Consider the following 20,551-nt stretch of genomic DNA (forward strand, 5'->3'; position numbering starts at 1 on the left):
CAAATACTAATGAAATGGATGGAAACTTCTGACTTTGCAGTAAGTTCTAAAAATGTCTTAAACCATTCTCTCTCTCTCATTATTCTGGCATTTGACAAATATTAAAAATTATGGTATAATCCTAATTGACCTAAAACGGGAAAGGTTTATTCTGATTTCATGTCAGATATTGAGAAAAACATGCAGATGTGTCTTTTTATATAGTGGAGGGAAACTTCTGGTTTCAACTGTATATCGCCTCTTTTGTGGTATATAGGGGGGTGATGGGTCAGTTCCTCTTCAAAACACTTTCCTGGGGTTTTCTTTCACTCTGTCAGTCACTTTCCTCTGCCATCAGCCCCATCAACCATTAGTGTCCCATTGCCTTCACCCGCACGGGTTTAACCCCAAATTGAAAAGACCAGAATTGAATCTCATGGGTCGATTGTTTCAGCCTTAACCCCTTTCTGACATGAGACGTATCTATACGTCCCTGTGCCCTGGGCCTTAACGACCAGGTGCGTATAGATACGTCTTGGCGATCACGCCCGCACAGAGGCTATGCATGCGCAAGCGCCGCCGGGTGTCAGCTGATTCTGACAGCTGACACCCGGCACTCGGTGCCATAAGAGGTCCCGCACCGCTTCCGGCACATTAACCCCCAAAATGCTGCGATCGAAGACGATCGCAGCACTTCGCAAGGAGGCAGAGGAAAGAAAACCCCTCTTACCTTGGATCGGAGACCCCACAATGTCATTGCTGGGTCCCGATCATTGTCATAGTGACCCGATATGCTTGCTTGCAGTGCTGACAGCGATCAGTCTGCAAAATATGAAAGTCCCATAGTGTGATAAAGTAAAAAAGTGAAAGAAAGTGAAAAAAAAATTGTAAAAATATAAAAAATAAAAAATATATATATTGTACCCATAAATAAATATTTGTATGAAAAAAAAATATAAACAATAAAAGTACACATATTTGGTATCGCCGCGTCCGGAACGACCCGACTTATAAAACTGTCCCACTAGTTAACCCCTTTAGTGAACACCATAAAAAAAATAATAAAAAATGAGGCAAAACCTATGCTTTATCATCATACTGCCGAACAAAAAGTGGAATAACACGCGATCAAAAAGACAAAAATAAATAAAAATGGTACCGCTGAAAGCGTCACCTTGTTCCGCAAAAAAAAAACGCCATACAGCTCCATCAGCCGAAAAATAAAAAAGTTATAGTTCTCAGAATAAAGCAATGAAAAAATAATTATTTTTTCTATAAAATAGTTTTTATTGTGTTAAAGCGCCAAAACATAAAAATACACTATAAATGTGGTACCGCTGTAAAGGTACTGACCCGAAGAATAAAGCTGCCTTATCAATTTTACCACACGTGTAACAGCATAACAGAACAAAAGAACAATTCCGGAATTGTTGGTTTTTGTTCATTCCGCCTCCCAAATATCAGAATAGAAAGCGATCAAAAAATCACGTGCCTGAAAATGGTACCAGGAAAAACGTCAACTTGTCCCGCAAAAAACGAGCCGTCACATGACTCTGTCGGCCGAAATATGGAAAAATTATATCTCTCAAAATATGGTGATGTAAAAACTAGTTTTTGCAAAAAAAAGTGTCTTTTAGTGTGTGACAGCAGCCAAACATAAAAACCCGATATCAATCTGTAATCGCACCGACCCGAAGAATAAAGTCATCTAATCACTTATACCACACGAGGAACAGCATAAAAGCTAAATAAAACCAATTCTTCACCTGCTGCTGATTTGTTCATTCTGCCTCCCAAAGATCGCAGTAAGGCTCGGCTCACATTTATCCTGCGCTCTGCGCTGAGCGCTTACAGCAGGGTTTCCGTGTAAATCTCTGAAATAAGTGATTCAGAAGGAAGATTTCCTATAATGAGGCAGATGGAGGCACCATGGGCGCCGTCTGACCCGTGATCACACAGTGTCCGACTTTATAGGCATGCATAAAAGTGCCGTCGGCCACAGTTTTGTGATCCTCCGAAAAGAAGGACACGGCTGAACAGAGGCCAGATGGAATCCAGAGTAACTCTGCTGCCTTATTATAGTGAATGGATCCCTCGGGGGTTTCATCTGAATCACGTCACTCGGAGATTTAGATGGAAACCCCAATATAAGTGCTCATCGTAGAGCGCCGGATAAATGTGATCCAAAATGTTATGTAAAATGTTCCCAACAAAAGCCTCAAATAAAAAGCTCCCACTCAGGTCTGTCATCTGTTATCGGAAATATAGGGGCTTCCACATTACTGGAAGCACAAAGGCTCTGGAAAAGTGAAATGGCCTCTCACCCTCCAAAAGAAATTCAACAAATTCTGCTCTCCCAAATCCAAATGCGCCCCTCCTTTCTGAGCCCCAGAGTGTGCCTAAAACACACATAGCGTCCACATGTTTGGCCTTTCTGTACCGATCAGAGCCGCCTAATTTACGGGTGCATGTCTCCAGAAGCACAAGCTGGGCATAATGTATCGGTCACTACAACGTACTGGTCACTACCACGAACTGGTCACTACAACGTACTGGTCACTACAATGGCAGTTTGCAATCTTCACTCAGCAGCATCCGCTGCTGCTTGTTTCTGGAAAACACCCATTAAGTCAAAATCGTCACTACACCTGTAGATAAATTCCCAAACGGGTATAATTTCCAAAATGGGGTCACTTGAGGGGGGATTCTGCTCTTCTAACACTTAGAGGCTCTGTATATCGAGTCCGCAAACTATTCTAGGAAAATCTGCGCTCCAGGAGGCAAATAGCGCTCCATCCCTCCCGGGTCTCGCCGTGTGGCTAAGCAGTACTGTACAGCCACATATGGGGTATTTCTGCATTCAGCAGAAATTGTGGAACAAATTCTGGTGCCATTTTTACCCACTTCTTGTGTGAAAATTTAAAATCTGGGGCTAAAACAAAATTTTGGTGGTAAAAATTTAATTCTTTTTTCTGACCAATGGTATAAAATTCTGTGACATACCTGTGGGGTCAACATGATCACTGCACCCCTAGATGAAGTAGTTGAAAGGTGTAGTTTTTACAATGGGGTCTTTTAAGGGGGAGTTCTGCTGTTCTGGCACCTCAGGGGCTCTCCCAGTGGGTCATGACACCCGCAAACCATAACAGTAAAATCTGCACTATAATATGGCGCTCCTTCCCCTCTGAGCCTTGCACTGTGCCTCAAAAGAAGTTTTCCCCCACATATGGGGTATCTCCGTACTCAGGAGCAATTGCACAACAAAGTGTATGGTAGAATTTTTCCTGTTACCCTTGTGAAAATAAAAAACTTAGGGCTAAAATAACATATTTGTGGGAAAAATTAGATTTTTTTTATTTTCACGGCTCAACGTTATAAACTTCTGTGAAGCACTTGGGGGTTCAAGGTGCTCACCACACATCTAGATAAGTTCCCTGAGGGTCTAGTTTCCAAAATGGTGTCGCTTGTGGAGGGTTTCCATTGTTTAGGCACATCAGGGGCTCCCCAAATGCACCATGGTGTCCGCTAATTATTCAAGCAAATTTTACATTCAAAAAGTCAAATGGCGCTCCTTCCCTTCCGAGCCCTGCCGTGCGCCCAAACAGTGGTTTTCCCTCTCATATGAGGTATCAGCGTGCTCAGGAGAAATTGCTCAACAAAATTTGGGGTCCATTTTTTGCTGTTACCCTTACGTAAATAAAAAAAAAATTGCGTCTAAAGTAAAATTTTTGTGAAAAAATTTAAATGTTCATTTTTTTTCTTCTATAATTCCAAAAATTCCTGTGACGCACCTGAAGGGTTAATAAACTTCTTGAATGTGGTTTTGAGCACCTCGAGGAGTGTAGTTTTTAGAATGGTGTCACTTTTGGGTATATTCTGTCATAAAGTCACATCAAATGTGAAGTGGTTCCTAAAAAATATGGTTTTGTCAATTTTGTTGGAAAAATGAGAAATCACTGGTCAATTTTTAACCCTTATAGCTTCCTAACAAAAAAAAAAAAATTATGTTTAAAAAATTGTGCTGATGTAAAGTAGACATATGGGAAATGTTATTTATTAACTCTTTTGTGTGACATATCTCTCTGATTTAAGGGCATACAAATTCAAAGTTTGAAAATTGCAAAATTTTGGAAATTTTTGCCAAATTTTCATTTTTTTTCACAAATAAACGCAAGTGATATCGAAGAAATTTTAGGACTGTCATGAAGTACAATATGTCACGAAAAAACAGTCTCAGAATCAGGGGGATCCGTTGAAGCGTTCCAGAAGTGACAATGGTCAGAATTGTAAAACTTGGCCTGGTCATTAACGTGCAAAGCACCCTGGGGGGGTAAAGGGGTTAAAGGTGCGTTCTGCTTTATGTCTTTGCATTGACGCTTGCAGACCAGCCGGACTCCTGGACCCGGGGATGTTGGTGAATATCCAGCAGCCGCTGATACGTGACGATGGCACCGTGGTCCTGTCTGCAGATGCCAAGGTGAGGAGATGATCCTGCCGGATGATGGGGACCTCATTCTTCCTATAGGTTGTAAGTATGAATGTGTCGTACAACCAGCAGACAGAGACGAGCCAGAGCGGGCTGGGCACCCTGGCTAACGTGGTGACGTCCCTCGCCAACCTGACCGAGTCATTGAATAACGGGGACACGTCGGATGTTCAACAAGAGGACCAATTCTCCAGTGAGATCACCCGGTGAGTGCAATGCTGAATGATACTCTGATCTTATTCCAAGATCTCTGCTTGCAGTCAGTGAAGGCAGCTGCTCATTCGACAGCACAGTGACGAGCCGCCGGGCTGATACAGTTTACAACAAACTATCAGGAAAGGGCAGAGAGAATTGTGCATCTGATGTGTTCATCTTATGCTCGTAACGACCCCCCGGCAGCGGTGAGAAGTGTTAGGTCTGTGCTCCATGGAAATAGGGATGAGCCTGTTCACTGTCAGCAAGCAGAGATCTTGAAGCAGGAACTATATAAAAAGTGGAATCACTTCTTACCGATTTCCTAGATAATCAGAGCGACTGATGTTCTGCATTCTGTTCCCTGTTTCAGGGCATTTGACACCTTAGCGAAAGCTCTTAACACGCCGGACGCCGGACAGAACGCGTCGGAGGGTCTGGACACGGCGGCCAGCGGGAACATTCACGTCATTAGTCGGGATCAGGCTACACCCATTCTGGAGGTGGAAGGACCGCTGCTCTCCGACACACACGTCACTTTTAAGGTCCATATCACAATAGGGGCGACCGTGAATTATTACTCATTCAGTCCTCCTCTGTAACAAGTATGGCCGTCTTATGATATTCCTCCTCTCTTGCAGCTCACGATGCCCAGCCCGATGCCAGAATACCTGAACGTACATTATATATGCGAGTCCGCATCTCGTTTGCTTTTCCTTTCCATGCACTGGGCTCGTTCCATACCTGCCTTCCAGGCCCTGGGGTAAGTATTCACCACCTGCCCGACCCGGGAACCACAGTGCGTAGCCCCATGAGAGCAAAGAGCTTGCTCTGATGCATCCTCATTAATGTCCTGGTATTGCTATTGATCACCACTAGAGGGCACAAAAACAATGAAAGTTTGGCTAAAATTGTAATTTTTTTCCCCTATTTTTAAAGGGGTATTTCCAGGTTGTAAATTGCCGGCATATTGCTAGGACTGACCTGAGGGACCACTGCCAGTTTTGATAACTGCTGGGGCTGTCCTGCGCCGGTGGTGGTTTGGGTGCTACTATGCCGGAAAAAAACTGTAGAGAGTACAGAGGAATCAACACTACCTGTGGCCCCAGTATTTTTAGGATTGGACCCGGCACAATAATAACATTTTAGTGATGTGCCATCATTTTATAAACCGGGAATACGCCTCGATCACTATAGCCTCAATAAGTCATCATTTGCGCAAAAAATTGTAAAAGCAACAAATTGCATATAAGTGTTGAGTGTTATTGTTATGATTATTGCAAAGTTCTTGATAAAGGCACAAAAGTGGGCACAGAGTAAAAGGAAGGGGTGCCACCTATTAGATTTATTCCTGAAAGTTTTGGCACAATTCTGCACCTGCTCATAGCAGGGAACGCAGCTTCCACTTTGTGACATTGGGCCGTCAAAAACTTTCCTAAATAAATAAAAATAAATTAAAAAATTTTGGCAAAATTGATGCCAGTGAGTTTTTTTTTTTTTTTTTTTAAATTGTTGAATAAAACACCAGAGTTCAGAAGTCTGTCCATGTGGTGAGCGCTCGCCATTTCTGATTATTGTGCTTCTGTTGGAAACACTGGGGCAGATTTACGAACCGAGTGTCATTAAAAAAAAAGGGTTTGCTCACATGCTGCATTTTTTATTGCATGACACATAAAGACTATAGGACAGAAAACCACAACGAAATTTACCTGCAATTTTTTATGCATTTTTATTGTTGTTTTTTTTATAAACAATTTTGATCTCAATCTGGAAAAACTGCAATAAAAACACTAAACAAAATGCATAAAAAATGCTGCATTTGGAGAAGCCGTATAAGTTTTTGACTTCTCTTTACCAACTTTTTTAACTTTTGGTGCAGAAATCAAAACTTTTACAAAAGTTTGCTACTTTTTATTCTTGGAAGCTTCTGCACGGTTTGAGGCTCAGTGTACGACCATCGGTCCCGGCGTCTCCTCCGCTCCGTTTCCCAGTTGTCTACCTGCAGTTTTTTCTCCTCCGTGATATGTTATCGTCCATGTTTCCTTCCAGGCAGGATTGTAACACGAGCCTGGTCCGCGCCTGCTGGAACGAGCTGTTCACCTTGGGTCTGGCGCAGTGCTCGCAGGTGATGAGCCTCTCCACCATTCTGGCCGCCATCGTCAACCACCTGCAAAACAGCGTCCAGGAAGGTGCGCTCCTCTCCTCGCGCTACGGCCGATCAGGAACTCGTGGGTCGGATTCACCGGAGTCATTCTTCCCTCTTTCAGATAAACTCTCCGGGGAGCGCATTAAGCAGGTGATGGAGCACATATGGAAGCTGCAGGAGTTCTGTAACAGTATGGCCAAACTGGACATCGACGGCTACGAATACGCCTATCTGAAGGCCGTGGTCCTCTTCAGCCCAGGTTAGAGGGATTGGTCTCTTGGTGCAGGAAGCTGAGATCTCTGCAGCTGTTTGCCGCATGTTTTTGCAAAATATCTCTAATATTGCATTGGAGCCCCTAAAACATTGACGCCTTTCCCTACACCGCGGGTGAATATGGGCAGCAGAGGACCCCAGGGCAAGAGCACAATACAGGCCCCGTCAGTGGCGTATCGCCAGTGGCGGCAGGCCACACAACTGCTATGGGGCCCTGCATTGGGCTCCCCCATCCCCTTTACCTGCATTCAACTGTTCGGCAGATGCTGATACAGTTGAAAGCAATGATGGAGGAGGGAGCGTCATGTGACACTCCCTCCCTGTCCCATCATTCCTCCTCTGCGTCTGACGCAACGGGCACGGTGACGTCACTTCATTGCACCACGCTGGGTCAGATAATGGAGCTGAGGAGACGCACTGCCGAGACCGAAGCGGAGGGGAAGCAAGGTGCGGTGAATATGTATTTATTTAATGTGGCTGCACTATGCCCTATGGGGGCTGCACTATGCCCTATGGGGGCTGCACTATGCCCTATGGGGGGTGCATTATACTGTATGGAGGACCATGGGGGTGCATTATATTGCATGAAGGACCATGGGGGGTGCATTACATTGCATGGAGGACCATGGGGGGTGCATTATATTGCATGGAGGACCATGGGGGGTGCATTACATTGCATGGAGGACCATGGGGGGTGCATTATATTGCATGGAGGACCATGGGGGGTGCATTACATTGCATGGAGGACCATGGGGGGTGCATTATATTGCATGGAGGACCATGGGGGGTGCATTACATTGCATGGAGAACCCTTGGGGGTGCATTATATTGCATGAAGGACCATGGGGGGTGCATTATACTATATGGAAGGCTATGTGGGGCCATTATAGTATTTGGAGGGTTATGTGGGGCCATTATACTGTATGGAGAGCTGTGTGGGGGTCACAGTCGGGGGAACATACTGTGTTGGGGTCACCATACTTTGCCTTGGGAGTTGAGGTGGGGTACAGTAAGGTCATTATACTGTGCATGTGGAGGAATTCACCATGGGGGTATCATACTGTGTTCGGGGGCACTTTTGTTTGCATAATACTTTATGGGGGCAATGAAAGGGGAATCTAGGACTTCAGCAGGAGGAAAATTACTATGTAAAGGCTGGAAAGTTGTGAGATCTGCTCTTCTGTGACCCCGACAATTATTTAATTTTTGTTTTTTCTTTTCTTTTTGGTGGGGGGACCCAATTAGAACTTCTGCTATAGGGCCCCATGATTCCTATGTACGCCCCTGGCCCCTGTGCTCATCAGTGGCCCTTTAACGAGATGCTTCATACAGAAAAGGGACAACCCCTTTAAGTTAAGGACTTTTTTAATCTTGGAGGCTTCAATAATATCCAGTGCATGTTGTATCATCACAGATCACCCCGGGCTCTCCAGCACCGAGCAGATCGAGACGTTCCAGGAAAAGGCACAAATGGAGCTTCAAGATTATGTACAGAAAGCGTATCCAGAGGACACGTACAGGTAAACGGCGCGCACACCGAGGAGTCACGGAATGTATGCACCAGCAGAATAGTGAGTGCAGCTCTGGAGTATAATACAGGAGGTAACTCAGGATCAGTAATGTATGTACACAGTGACTGCACCAGCAGAATAGTGAGTGCAGCTCTGGAGTATAATACAGGAGGTAACTCAGGATCAGTAATGTAATGTATGTACACAGTGACTGCACCAGCAGAATAGTGAGTGCAGCTCTGGAGTATAATACAGGAGGTAACTCAGGATCAGTAATGTAATGTATGTACACAGTGACTCTACCAGCAGAATAGTGAGTGCAGCTCTGGAGTATAATACAGGATGTAACTCAGGATTAGTAATGTAATGTATGTACACAGTGACTGCATCAGCAGAATAGTGAGTGCAGCTCTGGAGTATAATACAGGATGTAACTCAGGATCAGTAATGTAATGTATGTACACAGTGACTCCACCAGCAGAATAGTGAGTGCAGCTCTGGAGTATAATACAGGATGTAACTCAGGATCAGTAATGTAATGTATGTACACAGTGACTGCACCAGCAGGATAGTGAGTGCAGCTCTGGAGTATAATTCAGGATGTAACTCAGGATCAGTAATGTAATGTATGTACACAGTGACTGCACCAGCAGAATAGTGAGTGCAGCTCTGGGGTATAATACAGGAGGTAACTCAGGATCAGTAATATAATGTATGTACACAGTGACTGCACCAGCAGAATAGTGAGTGCAGCTCTGGAGTATAATACAGCATGTAACTCAGGATCAGTAATGTAATGTATGCACACAGTGACTGTACCAGCAGAATAGTGAGTGCAGCTCTGGAGTATAATACAGAATGTAACTCAGGATCAGTAATGTAATGTCTGCACACAGTGACTGCACCAGCAGAATAGTGAGTGCAGCTCTGGAGTATAATACAGGATGTAACTCAGGATCAGTAATGTAATGTATGTACACAGTGACTGCACCAGCAGAATAGTGAGTGCAGCTCTGGAGATACAGGATGTAACTCAGGATCAGTAATGTATGTACACAGTGACTCCACCAGCAGAATAGTGAGTGCAGCTCTGGAGTATAATACAGGATGTAACTAAGGATCAGTAATGTAATGTATGTACACAGTGACTCCACCAGCAGAATAGTGAGTGCAGCTCTGGAGTATAATACAGGATATAACTCAAGATCAGTAGTGTAATGTATGTACACAGTGACTCCACCAGCAGAATAGTGAGTGCTGCTCTGGAGTATAATACAGGATGTAACTCAGGATCAGTAATGTAATGTATGTACACAGTGACTGCACCAGCAGGATAGTGAGTGCAGCTCTGGAGTATAATTCAGGATGTAACTCAGGATCAGTAATGTAATGTATGTACACAGTGACTGCACCAGCAGAATAGTGAGTGCAGCTCTGGGGTATAATACAGCATGTAACTCAGGATCAGTAATGTAATGTATGCACACAGTGACTGTACCAGCAGAATAGTGAGTGCAGCTCTGGAGTATAATACAGAATGTAACTCAGGATCAGTAATGTAATGTCTGCACACAGTGACTGCACCAGCAGAATAGTGAGTGCAGCTCTGGAGTATAATACAGGATGTAACTCAGGATCAGTAATGTAATGTATGTACACAGTGACTGCACCAGCAGAATAGTGAGTGCAGCTCTGGAGATACAGGATGTAACTCAGGATCAGTAATGTATGTACACAGTGACTCCACCAGCAGAATAGTGAGTGCAGCTCTGGAGTATAATACAGGATGTAACTAAGGATCAGTAATGTAATGTATGTACACAGTGACTGCACCAGCAGAATAATGAGTGCAGCTCTGGGGTATAATACAGGAGATAACTCAGGATGAGTACAGGATCAGTAATGTAATGTATGTACACAGTGACTGCAGTAGCAGAATAGTGAGTGCAGCTCTGGAGTATAATACAGGATATAACTCAAGATCAGTAATGTAATGTATGTACACAGTGACTCCACCAGCAGAATAGTGAGTGCAGCTCTGGAGTATAATACAGGATATAACTCAAGATCAGTAGTGTAATGTATGTACACAGTGACTCCACCAGCAGAATAGTGAGTGCTGCTCTGGAGTATAATACAGGATGTAACTCAGGATCAGTAATGTAATGTATGCACACAGTGACTGCACCAGCAGAATAGTGAGTGCAGATCTGGAGTATAATACAGGATGTAACTCAGGATCAGTAATGTAATGTATGTACACAGTGACTGTACCAGCAGAATAGTGAGTGCAGCTCTGGAGTATAATACAGGATGTAACTCAGGATCAGTAATGTAATGTATGTACACAGTGACTGCACCAGCAGAATAGTGAGTGCAGCTCTGGAGATACAGGATGTAACTCAGGATCAGTAATGTATGTACACAGTGACTCCACCAGCAGAATAGTGAGTGCTGCTCTGGAGTATAATACAGGATGTAACTGAGGATGAGTACAGGATCAGTAATGTAATGTATGTACTCAGTGACGGCACCAGCAGAATAGTGAGTGCAGCTCTGGAGTATAAGACAGGATGTAACTCAGGATCAGTAATGTAATGTATGTACACAGTGACTGCAGTAGCAGAATAGTGAGTGCAGCTCTGGAGTATAATACAGGATATAACTCAAGATCAGTAATGTAATGTATGTACACAGTGACTCCACCAGCAGAATAGTGAGTGCAGCTCTGGAGTATAATACAGGATATAACTCAAGATCAATAGTGTAATGTATGTACACAGTGACTCCACCAGCAGAATAGTGAGTGCTGCTCTGGAGTATAATACAGGATGTAACTCAGGATCAGTAATGTAATGTATGCACACAGTGACTGCACCAGCAGAATAGTGAGTGCTGCTCTGGAGTATAATACAGGATGTAACTCAGGATGAGTACAGGATCAGTAATGTAATGTATGTACTCAGTGACTGCACCAGCAGAATAGTGAGTGCAGCTCTGGAGTATAAGACAGGATGTAACTCAGGATCAGTAATGTAATGTATGTACACAGTGACTGCACCAGCAGAATAGTGAGTGCAGCTCTAGAGTATAATACAGGATATAACTCAAGATCAGTAATGTAATGTATGTACACAGTGACTCCACCAGCAGAATAGTGAGTGCAGCTCTGGAGTATAATACAGGATATAACTCAAGATCAGTAATGTAATGTATGTACATAGTGACTCCACCAGCAGAATAGTGAGTGCTGCTCTGGAGTATAATACAGGATGTAACTCAGGATCAGTAATGTAATGTATGCACACAGTGACTGCACCAGCAGAATAGTGAGTGCAGCTCTGGAGTATAATACAGGATGTAACTCAGGATCAGTAATGTAATGTATGTACACAGTGACTGTACCAGCAGAATAGTGAGTGCAGCTCTGGAGTATAATACAGGATGTAACTCAGGATCAGTAATGTAATGTATGTACACAGTGACTGCACCAGCAGAATAGTGAGTGCAGCTCTGGAGTATAAGACAGGATATAACTCAAGATCAGTAATGTAATGTATGTACACAGTGACTCCACCAGCAGAATAGTGAGTGCAGCTCTGGAGTATAATACAGGATATAACTCAAGATCAGTAGTGTAATGCATGTACACAGTGACTCCACCAGCAGAATAGTGAGTGCTGCTCTGGAGTATAATACAGGATGTAACTCAGGATCAGTAATGTAATGTATGCACACAGTGACTGCACCAGCAGAATAGTGAGTGCAGCTCTGGAGTATAATACAGGATGTAACTCAGGATCAGTAATGTAATGTATGTACACAGTGACTACACCAGCAGAATAGTGAGTGCAGCTCTGGAGAATAATACAGGATGTAACTCAGGATCAGTAATGTAATGTATGCACACAGTGACTGCACCAGCAGAATAGTGAGTGCAGCTCTGGAGTATAATACAGGATGTAACTCAGGATCAGTAATGTAATGTATGTACACAGTGACTACACCAGCAGAATAGTAAGTGCAGCTCTGGAGAATAATACAGGATGTAACTCAGGATCAGTACAGGATCAGTAATCTAACGTACAGTACAGACCAAAAGTTTGGACACACCTTCTCATTTTAAGATTTTTCTGTATTTTCAAGACTTTGAAAATTGTACATTCACACTGAAGGCATCAAAACTATGAATTAACACATGTGGAATTATATACTTAACAAAAAAGTGTGAAACCACTGAAAATATGTCCTATATTCTAGGTTCTTCACAGTAGCCACCTTTTGCTTTGATGACTGCTTTGCACACGCTTGGCATTCTCTTGATGAGCTTCAAGAGGTAGTCACCGGAAATGGTTTTCACTTCACAGATGTGCCCTGTCAGGTTTAATAAGTGGGATTTCCTGCCTTATAAATGGGGTTGAGACCATCAGTTGTGTTGTGCAGAAGTCAGGTGGATACACAGCTGATAGTCCTACTGAATAGACTGTTAGAATTTGTATTATGGCAAGAAAAAAGCAGCTAAGTAAAGAAAAACGAGTGGCCATCATTACTTTAAGAAATGAAGGTCAGTCAGTCTGAAAAATTGGGCAAACTTTGAAAGTGTCGCCAAGTACAGTTGCAAAAACCTTCAAGCGCTACAAAGAAACTGTCTCACATGAGGACCGCCCCAGGAAAGGAAGACCAAGAGTCACCTCTGCTTCTGAGGATAAGTTTATCCGAGTCACCAGCCTTAGAAATCGCAGGTTAACAGCAGCTCAGATTAGAGACCAGGTCAATGCCACACAGAGTTCTAGCAGCAGACACATCTCTACAACAACTGTTAAGAGGAGTCTTTGTGCAGCAGGCCTTCATGGTAAAATAGCTGCTAGGAAACCACTGCTAAGGACAGGCAACAAGCAGAATAGACTTGTTTGGGCTAAAGAACACAAGGAATGGACATTAGACCAGTGGAAATCTGTGCTTTGGTCTGATGAGTCCAAATTTGAGATCTTTGGTTCCAACCACCGTGTCTTTGTGCGACGCAGAAGATGTGAACGGATGGACTCTACATGCCTGGTTCCCACCGTGAAGCATGGAGGAGGAGGTGTGATGGTGTGGGGGGGCTTTGCTGGTGACACTGTTGGGGATTTATTCAAAATTGAAGGCATACTGAACCAGCATGGCTACCACAGCATCTTGCAGCGGCATGCTATTCCATCCGGTTTGCGTTTAGTTGGACCATCATTTATTTTTCAACAGGAAAATGACCCCAAACACCTCCAGGCTGTGTAAGGGCTATTAGACCAAGAAGGGGAGTGATGGGGGGCTACGCCAGATGACCTGGCCTCCACAGTCACTAGACCTGAACCCAATCGAGATGGTGTGGGGTGAGCTGGACCCGCAGAGTGAAGGCAAAACGGCCAACAAGTGCTAAACATCTCTGGGAACTCCTTCAAGATTGTTGGAAGACCATTTCCGGTGACTACCTCTTGAAGCTCATCAAGAGAATGCCAAGAGTGTGCAAAGCAGTCATCAAAGCAAAAGGTGGCTACTGTGAAGAACCTAGAATATAAGACATATTTTCAGCTGTTTCACACTTTTTTGTTAAGTATATAATTCCACATGTGTTAATTCATAGTTTTGATGCCTTCAGTGTGAATGTACAATTTTCTGTCATGAAAATACAGAAAAATCTTTAAATGTGAAGGTGTATCCAAACTTTTGGTCTGTACTGTATGTACACAGTGACTGCACCAGCAGAATAGTGAGTGCAGCTCTGGAGTATAATACAGGATGTAACTCAGGATCAGTACAGGATCAGTAATGTAATGTATGTACACCGTGACTGCACCAGCAGAATAGTGAGTGCTGCTCTGGAGTATAAAACAGGATGTAACTTCTATTATTCAATGTTTTCTGACCTCTGCCTTTTCTCTGTCGCTCCCCTTCCTCTCGCTCAGACTGGCTCGTATCCTGGTGCGGCTCCCGGCTCTCAGACTCATGAGCTCCAGTATAACGGAGGAACTTTTTTTTACCGGCCTTATCGGCAACGTTCCTATCGACAGCATCATCCCTTACATCCTGAAGATGGAGACGGCAGAATACAACGGGCAGCTCACGGGGACCAGCGTATAGCCGGAACTAGCACTTGCGCACGGATCAAGCACTTTTCAGCGTTCCCTTCCCAGGGCGTGAGAAAGCGCACTAACATTTTTGGGAGCACATAGACCCCATTCAGGAGTAGACGCTGCTCCCTCCTTTATTTCCTCAACCAGTGAACATTTCAGTAGCTGTAGCCCCTTATTTCCATTACCGGACAGTGACGCCGTTCTGCAGCCATAAGCCGGTGATCAGGTAGGAGCGTATATGTTACAGGTCAATGTTTTCTAGCTGTGTACCCCCATGTATCTGAATTCCAGGTACCCTCGCTTTTTTATGTAAGGCTACATACTATTCCACACGGTGGCCAGGATTCCCGAAACGCGTCGCGGAAAGTCAGTATTTATGTTGTCATTCACAGATGGACGGAGGAGGGGATATTTTATAACGAGGCGTCTTCTCCCAGATTTCCTTTCCTTCTCCGGTCACATTTTCTCTCCGGTTTCCAATTTTTTCTTAATAAAACTTAATTGGTGCTTAATGAAAAGTTCTGCAACTTTCTAACAGGCCCCAATTCATCATCTGTGAGTTTTTGCTCTTTTTTTGGGGTAAAAAGTTGCACAATCCTTTCCATAAATGTTGTAGGTTTGTCTTCAACTAATGCAAAAATATATATATATATTACACACATTTTGTATTGGATGGATGATGAATTGGCCAAAAAAAAAAACCCTAAAAATATAATGAATAGTTTGCAAGTGTAAAAGTCACTTTAGGATATTTTTTTGCTGCAAAAATAATGATGAATCTTCCCCTTTGTGATTAAATACCTCTCCAATAGGAAGAGTTCTGATTGCTGTCAGTGAATGAAAACATTCAAATGCCTGTGCATTAAATCCAATGTGTCCCTATACTGACAGCAATCAGAGGGGTTGATCCACAAAGTGTAGTAGAAAGTTGCAGAACTTTTTTTTATGATTTAGGCTTTTGTGCCACTTCTGATCCTTCTGCTTGGATGAAGCATTGGAGAACAGACACTCCCCGGCACCAAGGAGTACACGCTGGGAGTAGTAGTGCAGCAGCCGCTCATACTGACAGTCCTATCCTTCATCTTGGAGCCGTCAGCGGAGTCTGCCATTGCCAGAAAACATCGGTCGGTCTCATTTCAGATTGGTTGAAGCATTTCCAGGTCGTTAGTAAAGCGAACGCACACTAATCGCTGATTACAAGGAAGCGAAACCCGACCAGACCGCGTCCTGAGACAAGGAGAAGTCCTGCGGGAAAAGTTGGGAAACTTTGCAGATACTTTTTCCGTTATTCTTATTTTCGCTGTTCACATCCAAATCTGCTGCGTCCGTTTAGATCCTTGCTGTGGATTTGACTCCTGAAATGATGCACTTATCCCCCCTCTCCCCTGCACTCTATTTTAACCCCTTATGAACGAGAAAGCACTTATAATAAGGTTTTTTTTTTAGACTGCAGCATTTAAAGGGGTGGTCCACTTTTAACATACTGATGACCTATCCATAGGATAGATAGTGGTCCGACACCTGGCGTCCCCCCACCAATAGGCTGTGTTTTGCTCCGGCAGCACCGTCCATTCAATGTGTAGCGGGTTCTGCGGATCGGCGACTTTTCTTTTTAAAGTTTTGGCTCTGGAAGCCATTTCTACGCATTCAAAGTTTTATTTGGTTTTAAAGTTAACACATTGATTGCCAGTCCGTACGTAAGACCGAACAACCCCTTTAAGTCGGTGGATTCGTTTTGTTGCCCAGCGATGTGATCGCAGGCAGCCAATGGGCCGAGAACCTGCTGAAGACCCCCCGTCATGTCGCCATCATGGTCCGCAGCAGGCCCCGGAGACCGCGATTCATTACTGTATACTGCAGAATATAGAAGAAGCGATCAAACAATCCACAGGTTCAAGTCCTCTAAGAAGACTAAAAAATAAAGAGTAAAGTAAAATATCGTTTTTAAAACTGTTAATAAAAAAAAAAAATATTGAATCTCCCTGGAAAATGAAAAAAGAAAAAAAAGTGTAAAATTAGAGAAAAAAAATTGCTGCTTTTTTTTTTTTATTTTTCTCACCGCACCAATAAAAAGTGATCAAAAGGCTGCAGTACCCCCCGCACCACCACAGTGCGGCACACACAGAAAAAAGACCCTCGCACGTCTCCGCCAGCGGAAGAATGGAAAAGAGTTTTTTTTTTTACAAAGTTCTGAAATAACAAAAAAAAAACACCAGTTTGTTATCGCTGCCGTCGTACTTTCCTGGAGAATTTGTGCCGCAAAATCAAGTCCCTAAAAACCAATGGCGGCATTTAAGTGCTTCAATCCCAGAGGGGCGTCCATTCTGGAATCCATCAGCCTTCACCCGTAACACGACGGCGCGGTGCCCGATGGGTCACCAAGGGGCCGAGTCAGGGTCGGGTCACCGCCATCCTGTACAGCCCAGGCGTAGGATGTGCTTCATAGGAAACCCTGATTTTTCGCTATATACTGCAGTATTGAAGTATGTACTAAAAGGTCAAGTCCTCTGGGGGAACTAAAAAAAAAAAGTGAAAAGTAAAAAAGAAAAAAAAAAACTTAAAAAGAGTTTAAAAATATAAAAAAAAAAAAACACATAAAAATTAGAATCCACCATATTCTAGAACAAAAAGAAAGAATAAAAAAAAAATAGACATAAATAAAAATGGCCAATCCATCAAAGTGTAAAATTATTTAACCCATAAGGTAAATGCTGTAAAGGGGGAAAAAAAAACGCCGTCACCTCCACCAAAAGGTGCAATAAAAAGTGTCTGGAAAAATAAAAAAGTTACTGTCTGGGTAACTTTGTCAGGTTACAAGATGTTGGTGGGTCCGGCCCCTCTTTCACCCATCAATCAGCTGGTGTCAGTGGTGGCCAGATGTACAGAATGGATGCAGCCTGAACACTACAGCCTGAACTACGTACACTGTGTAGTGGCCGTTCTCGGTACTGCAGCTCAGCTTCTATTGCTGTGTGCTGCAGTACCAAGAGTGACCACTACACAGTGTATGGTGCTGTGCTGCTCCGTCTCTGGACACTGTTCACATCCAGTCCCTGCAGGAGCTGACAGCAGCTGATCGCCGGGGGTCGGACCTCCACCGATCTGATATTGATGAATAAGGTTAGGCCATCAGTATCACATTCCTGGACAATCCCTTTAAGAAGGTTGCAAAGATGAAATCAATGTCATGTGTTGGCATATGGTTAGTGGGACACCATGTGCCCCCGAAAGTCCTCCATCTGCCCCCGAAAGTCCTCCATCTGCCCTAACTCCATTATTTGATGTGAGGGAGTTGCTATTGAAGCGATTTCATGATCTGTAAGGAGCTGAACCTCAGATTGACACCCATCCAGGCCGGCCAGCAGGGGGCAGTATTCCTAATGTGCCTTATACGCTGCCGATGATTGATGCGTTACACAGGAGGCGGCAGGTGAAGCTCTGCGCAGACCACAGCCTGCGGGGGGCGCTGACGTATCTGCACTGTACCCCAACCCAAACCCCGGGGGCCGCCTGCTGGTCAGATCGTGTACTAATCCACAGGATATGCCACGGTTGGGGTCTGATTAGTGGGGGGTCTGCCATGTACGACGCCATGTAAGACGCCATGTACGACGCCATGTAAGACGCCATGTACGACGCCATGTACGACGCCATGTACGACGCCATGTACGACGCCATGTAAGACGCCATGTACGACGCCATGTACGACGCCATGTAAGACGCCATGTAAGACGCCATGTACGACGCCATGTAACGCCTTTCTAGTCTTGTTCTTTTTTTTTTTGTTCTAATGCAGCAACTTTTGTAAATAATCATAATAAATTAAATCTCCCGTTTTGTGCATGCAGCTCCTCTGCAGAGCTGTGTGTTTCTATGGTAGTCTGATGCTACAGTCACACTCCACATTGCAACCACAGCGGTCAACCGAGAACTTATGTGGGGGTTGTCAGCCCGAGGCCCCGGAGCCACATGCCCACTCACATGTCGCTCAGCCCCACCTATCACCTGATTGCACTGAGGGCTGAGGGTCAGTAACTTTCACTCCTGTTTTTGGGCATAAAATGTTTTTTTTTATAATTTGCTACCAGACGTATTAGCGGCCGAGGTTCTTCTGCTGCTTTAGTATTTGGAGGTTGTGGCGCCCCCTGGTGGCTGCAGGATTTGGAGGACATGCGTCCTGTCAGTGGCTGCATTGTATATGATGAGGAGGTGTGATCGCCCCTCCCCCCAGTCCTCCGCGCCGGTCCTCCGCACTTACCAGCTCCGTCTCTGTGATCTTCTACACTTCGGCATGTGTGTTATTATTTTCTACCTGACTTTTCTATCTATTCATGTTCTTCGTCACGGAGAGATCTGCATTGTTGTTCTGTATATAGAGTATTGCAGTGCATGGACTAGATGAGGCGTTTATCAAATGCTCCTTCCTCCTGGCATCGTCCTCTCGTCACTTCATAATAACTTCCTGAAGGTTTATACTATTAAAGTGGATAAAAAACTTTCCCAAAACTCAGCGTCCTCTCATTTATCTCATGGTTATAGCCCAAAGGGCAACTAATAGTCACCATGGAGCCCCATCCATACACCCTGCACATACAGTACAAATCCAGAGCTGCACTCACTATTCTGCTGGTGCAGTCACTGTGTACATACATTACATTACTGATCCTGAGTTACCTCCTGTATTATACTCCAGAGCTGCACTCACTATTCTGCTGGTGCAGTCACTGTGTACATACATTACATTGCTGATCCTGAGTTACATCCTGTATTATACTCCAGAGCTGCACTCACTATTCTGCTGGTGCAGTCACTGTGTACATACATTACATTACTGATCCTGAGTTACATCCTGTATTATACTCCAGAGCTGCACTCACTATTCTGCTGGTGCAGTCACTGTGTACATACATTACTGATCCTGAGTTACATCCTGTATTATACTCCAGAGCTGCACTCACTATTCTGCTGGTGCAGTCACTGTGTACATACATTACATTACTGATCCTGAGTTACCTCCTGTATTATCCTCCAGAGCTGCACTCACTATTCTGCTGGTGCAGTCACTGTGTACATACATTACATTACTGATCCTGAGTTACATCCTGTATTATACCCCAGAGCTGCCTCACTATTCTGCTGGTGCAGTCACTGTGTACATACATTACATTACTGATCCTGAGTTACATCCTGTATTATACTCCAGAGCTGCACTCACTATTCTGCTGGTGCAGTCACTGTGTACATACATTACATTACTGATCCTGAGTTACCTCCTGTATTATCCTCCAGAGCTGCACTCACTATTCTGCTGGTGCAGTCACTGTGTACATACATTACATAACTGATCCTGAGTTACATCCTGTATTATACTCCAGAGCTGCACTCACTATTCTGCTGGTGCAGTCACTGTGTACATACATTACATTACTGATCCTGAGTTACCTCCTGTATTATCCTCCAGAGCTGCACTCACTATTCTGCTGGTGCAGTAGATGCAGGCTCCTCGCTTCTCTCTTGGGATCGCTGTATAATCAGATATGTGACGTTCTGTCCTGGTGCCTCTCTTCTCTTTCCTTTCCTCTCCCTGAGATCAGGCTGCAGCACAAAACGGGTTAACACGAGCAGAGCGCAGGTCACATGACAGTGGGAGGGGTTGATGTGACAGGACTACACTTCCCGGCGTGCAGTGCGGGGCTGCTGTCAGCTCCCAGCCTGCAGTTCCCGGCGTGCAGTGCGGTCGTGCTCCTCAGTGTTCCGGGCCCGGCGCCGAGATGCCGATGAAGGGCCGCTTCCCGATCCGCCGCACCCTCCAGTATCTGCAGAGCGGGGACATCGTCTTGAAGAATAGCGTCAAGAT

At 44.3% G+C, this 20,551-nt stretch overlaps 1 protein-coding gene across 4 annotated transcripts in view; it reads left to right on the plus strand.

Annotated features, from left to right (window-relative positions):
• Positions 1 to 17,295, plus strand: part of NR2C2 (nuclear receptor subfamily 2 group C member 2) — a 51,552-nt gene extending 34,257 nt beyond the window's left edge. For 2 of the 4 annotated variants that reach the window (XM_073644988.1, XM_073644989.1), the window contains exons 7-13: positions 4,363 to 4,456; positions 4,538 to 4,671; positions 5,031 to 5,202; positions 5,299 to 5,420; positions 6,707 to 7,062; positions 8,491 to 8,596; positions 14,527 to 17,295. In XM_073644988.1, coding sequence (XP_073501089.1) covers positions 4,363 to 4,456; positions 4,538 to 4,671; positions 5,031 to 5,202; positions 5,299 to 5,420; positions 6,707 to 7,062; positions 8,491 to 8,596; positions 14,527 to 14,701 — 1,159 coding nt within the window. In that variant the 3' untranslated portion in view covers positions 14,702 to 17,295. Of the gene's footprint in view, positions 1 to 4,362; positions 4,457 to 4,534; positions 4,672 to 5,030; positions 5,203 to 5,298; positions 5,421 to 6,706; positions 7,063 to 8,490; positions 8,597 to 14,526 lie in introns of all 4 variants that reach the window. The other 2 variants (XM_073644991.1, XM_073644990.1) reach the window with 2 other exon arrangements.
• Positions 17,296 to 20,551: the final 3,256 nt, after the last annotated feature.

This window comes from Phyllobates terribilis, unplaced genomic scaffold (assembly GCF_046119375.1).
Source record: "Phyllobates terribilis strain yellow unplaced genomic scaffold, ASM4611937v1 Scaffold_8__6_contigs__length_399053987, whole genome shotgun sequence".
In the NCBI taxonomy this organism is placed as follows: Eukaryota; Metazoa; Chordata; class Amphibia; order Anura; family Dendrobatidae; genus Phyllobates; species Phyllobates terribilis.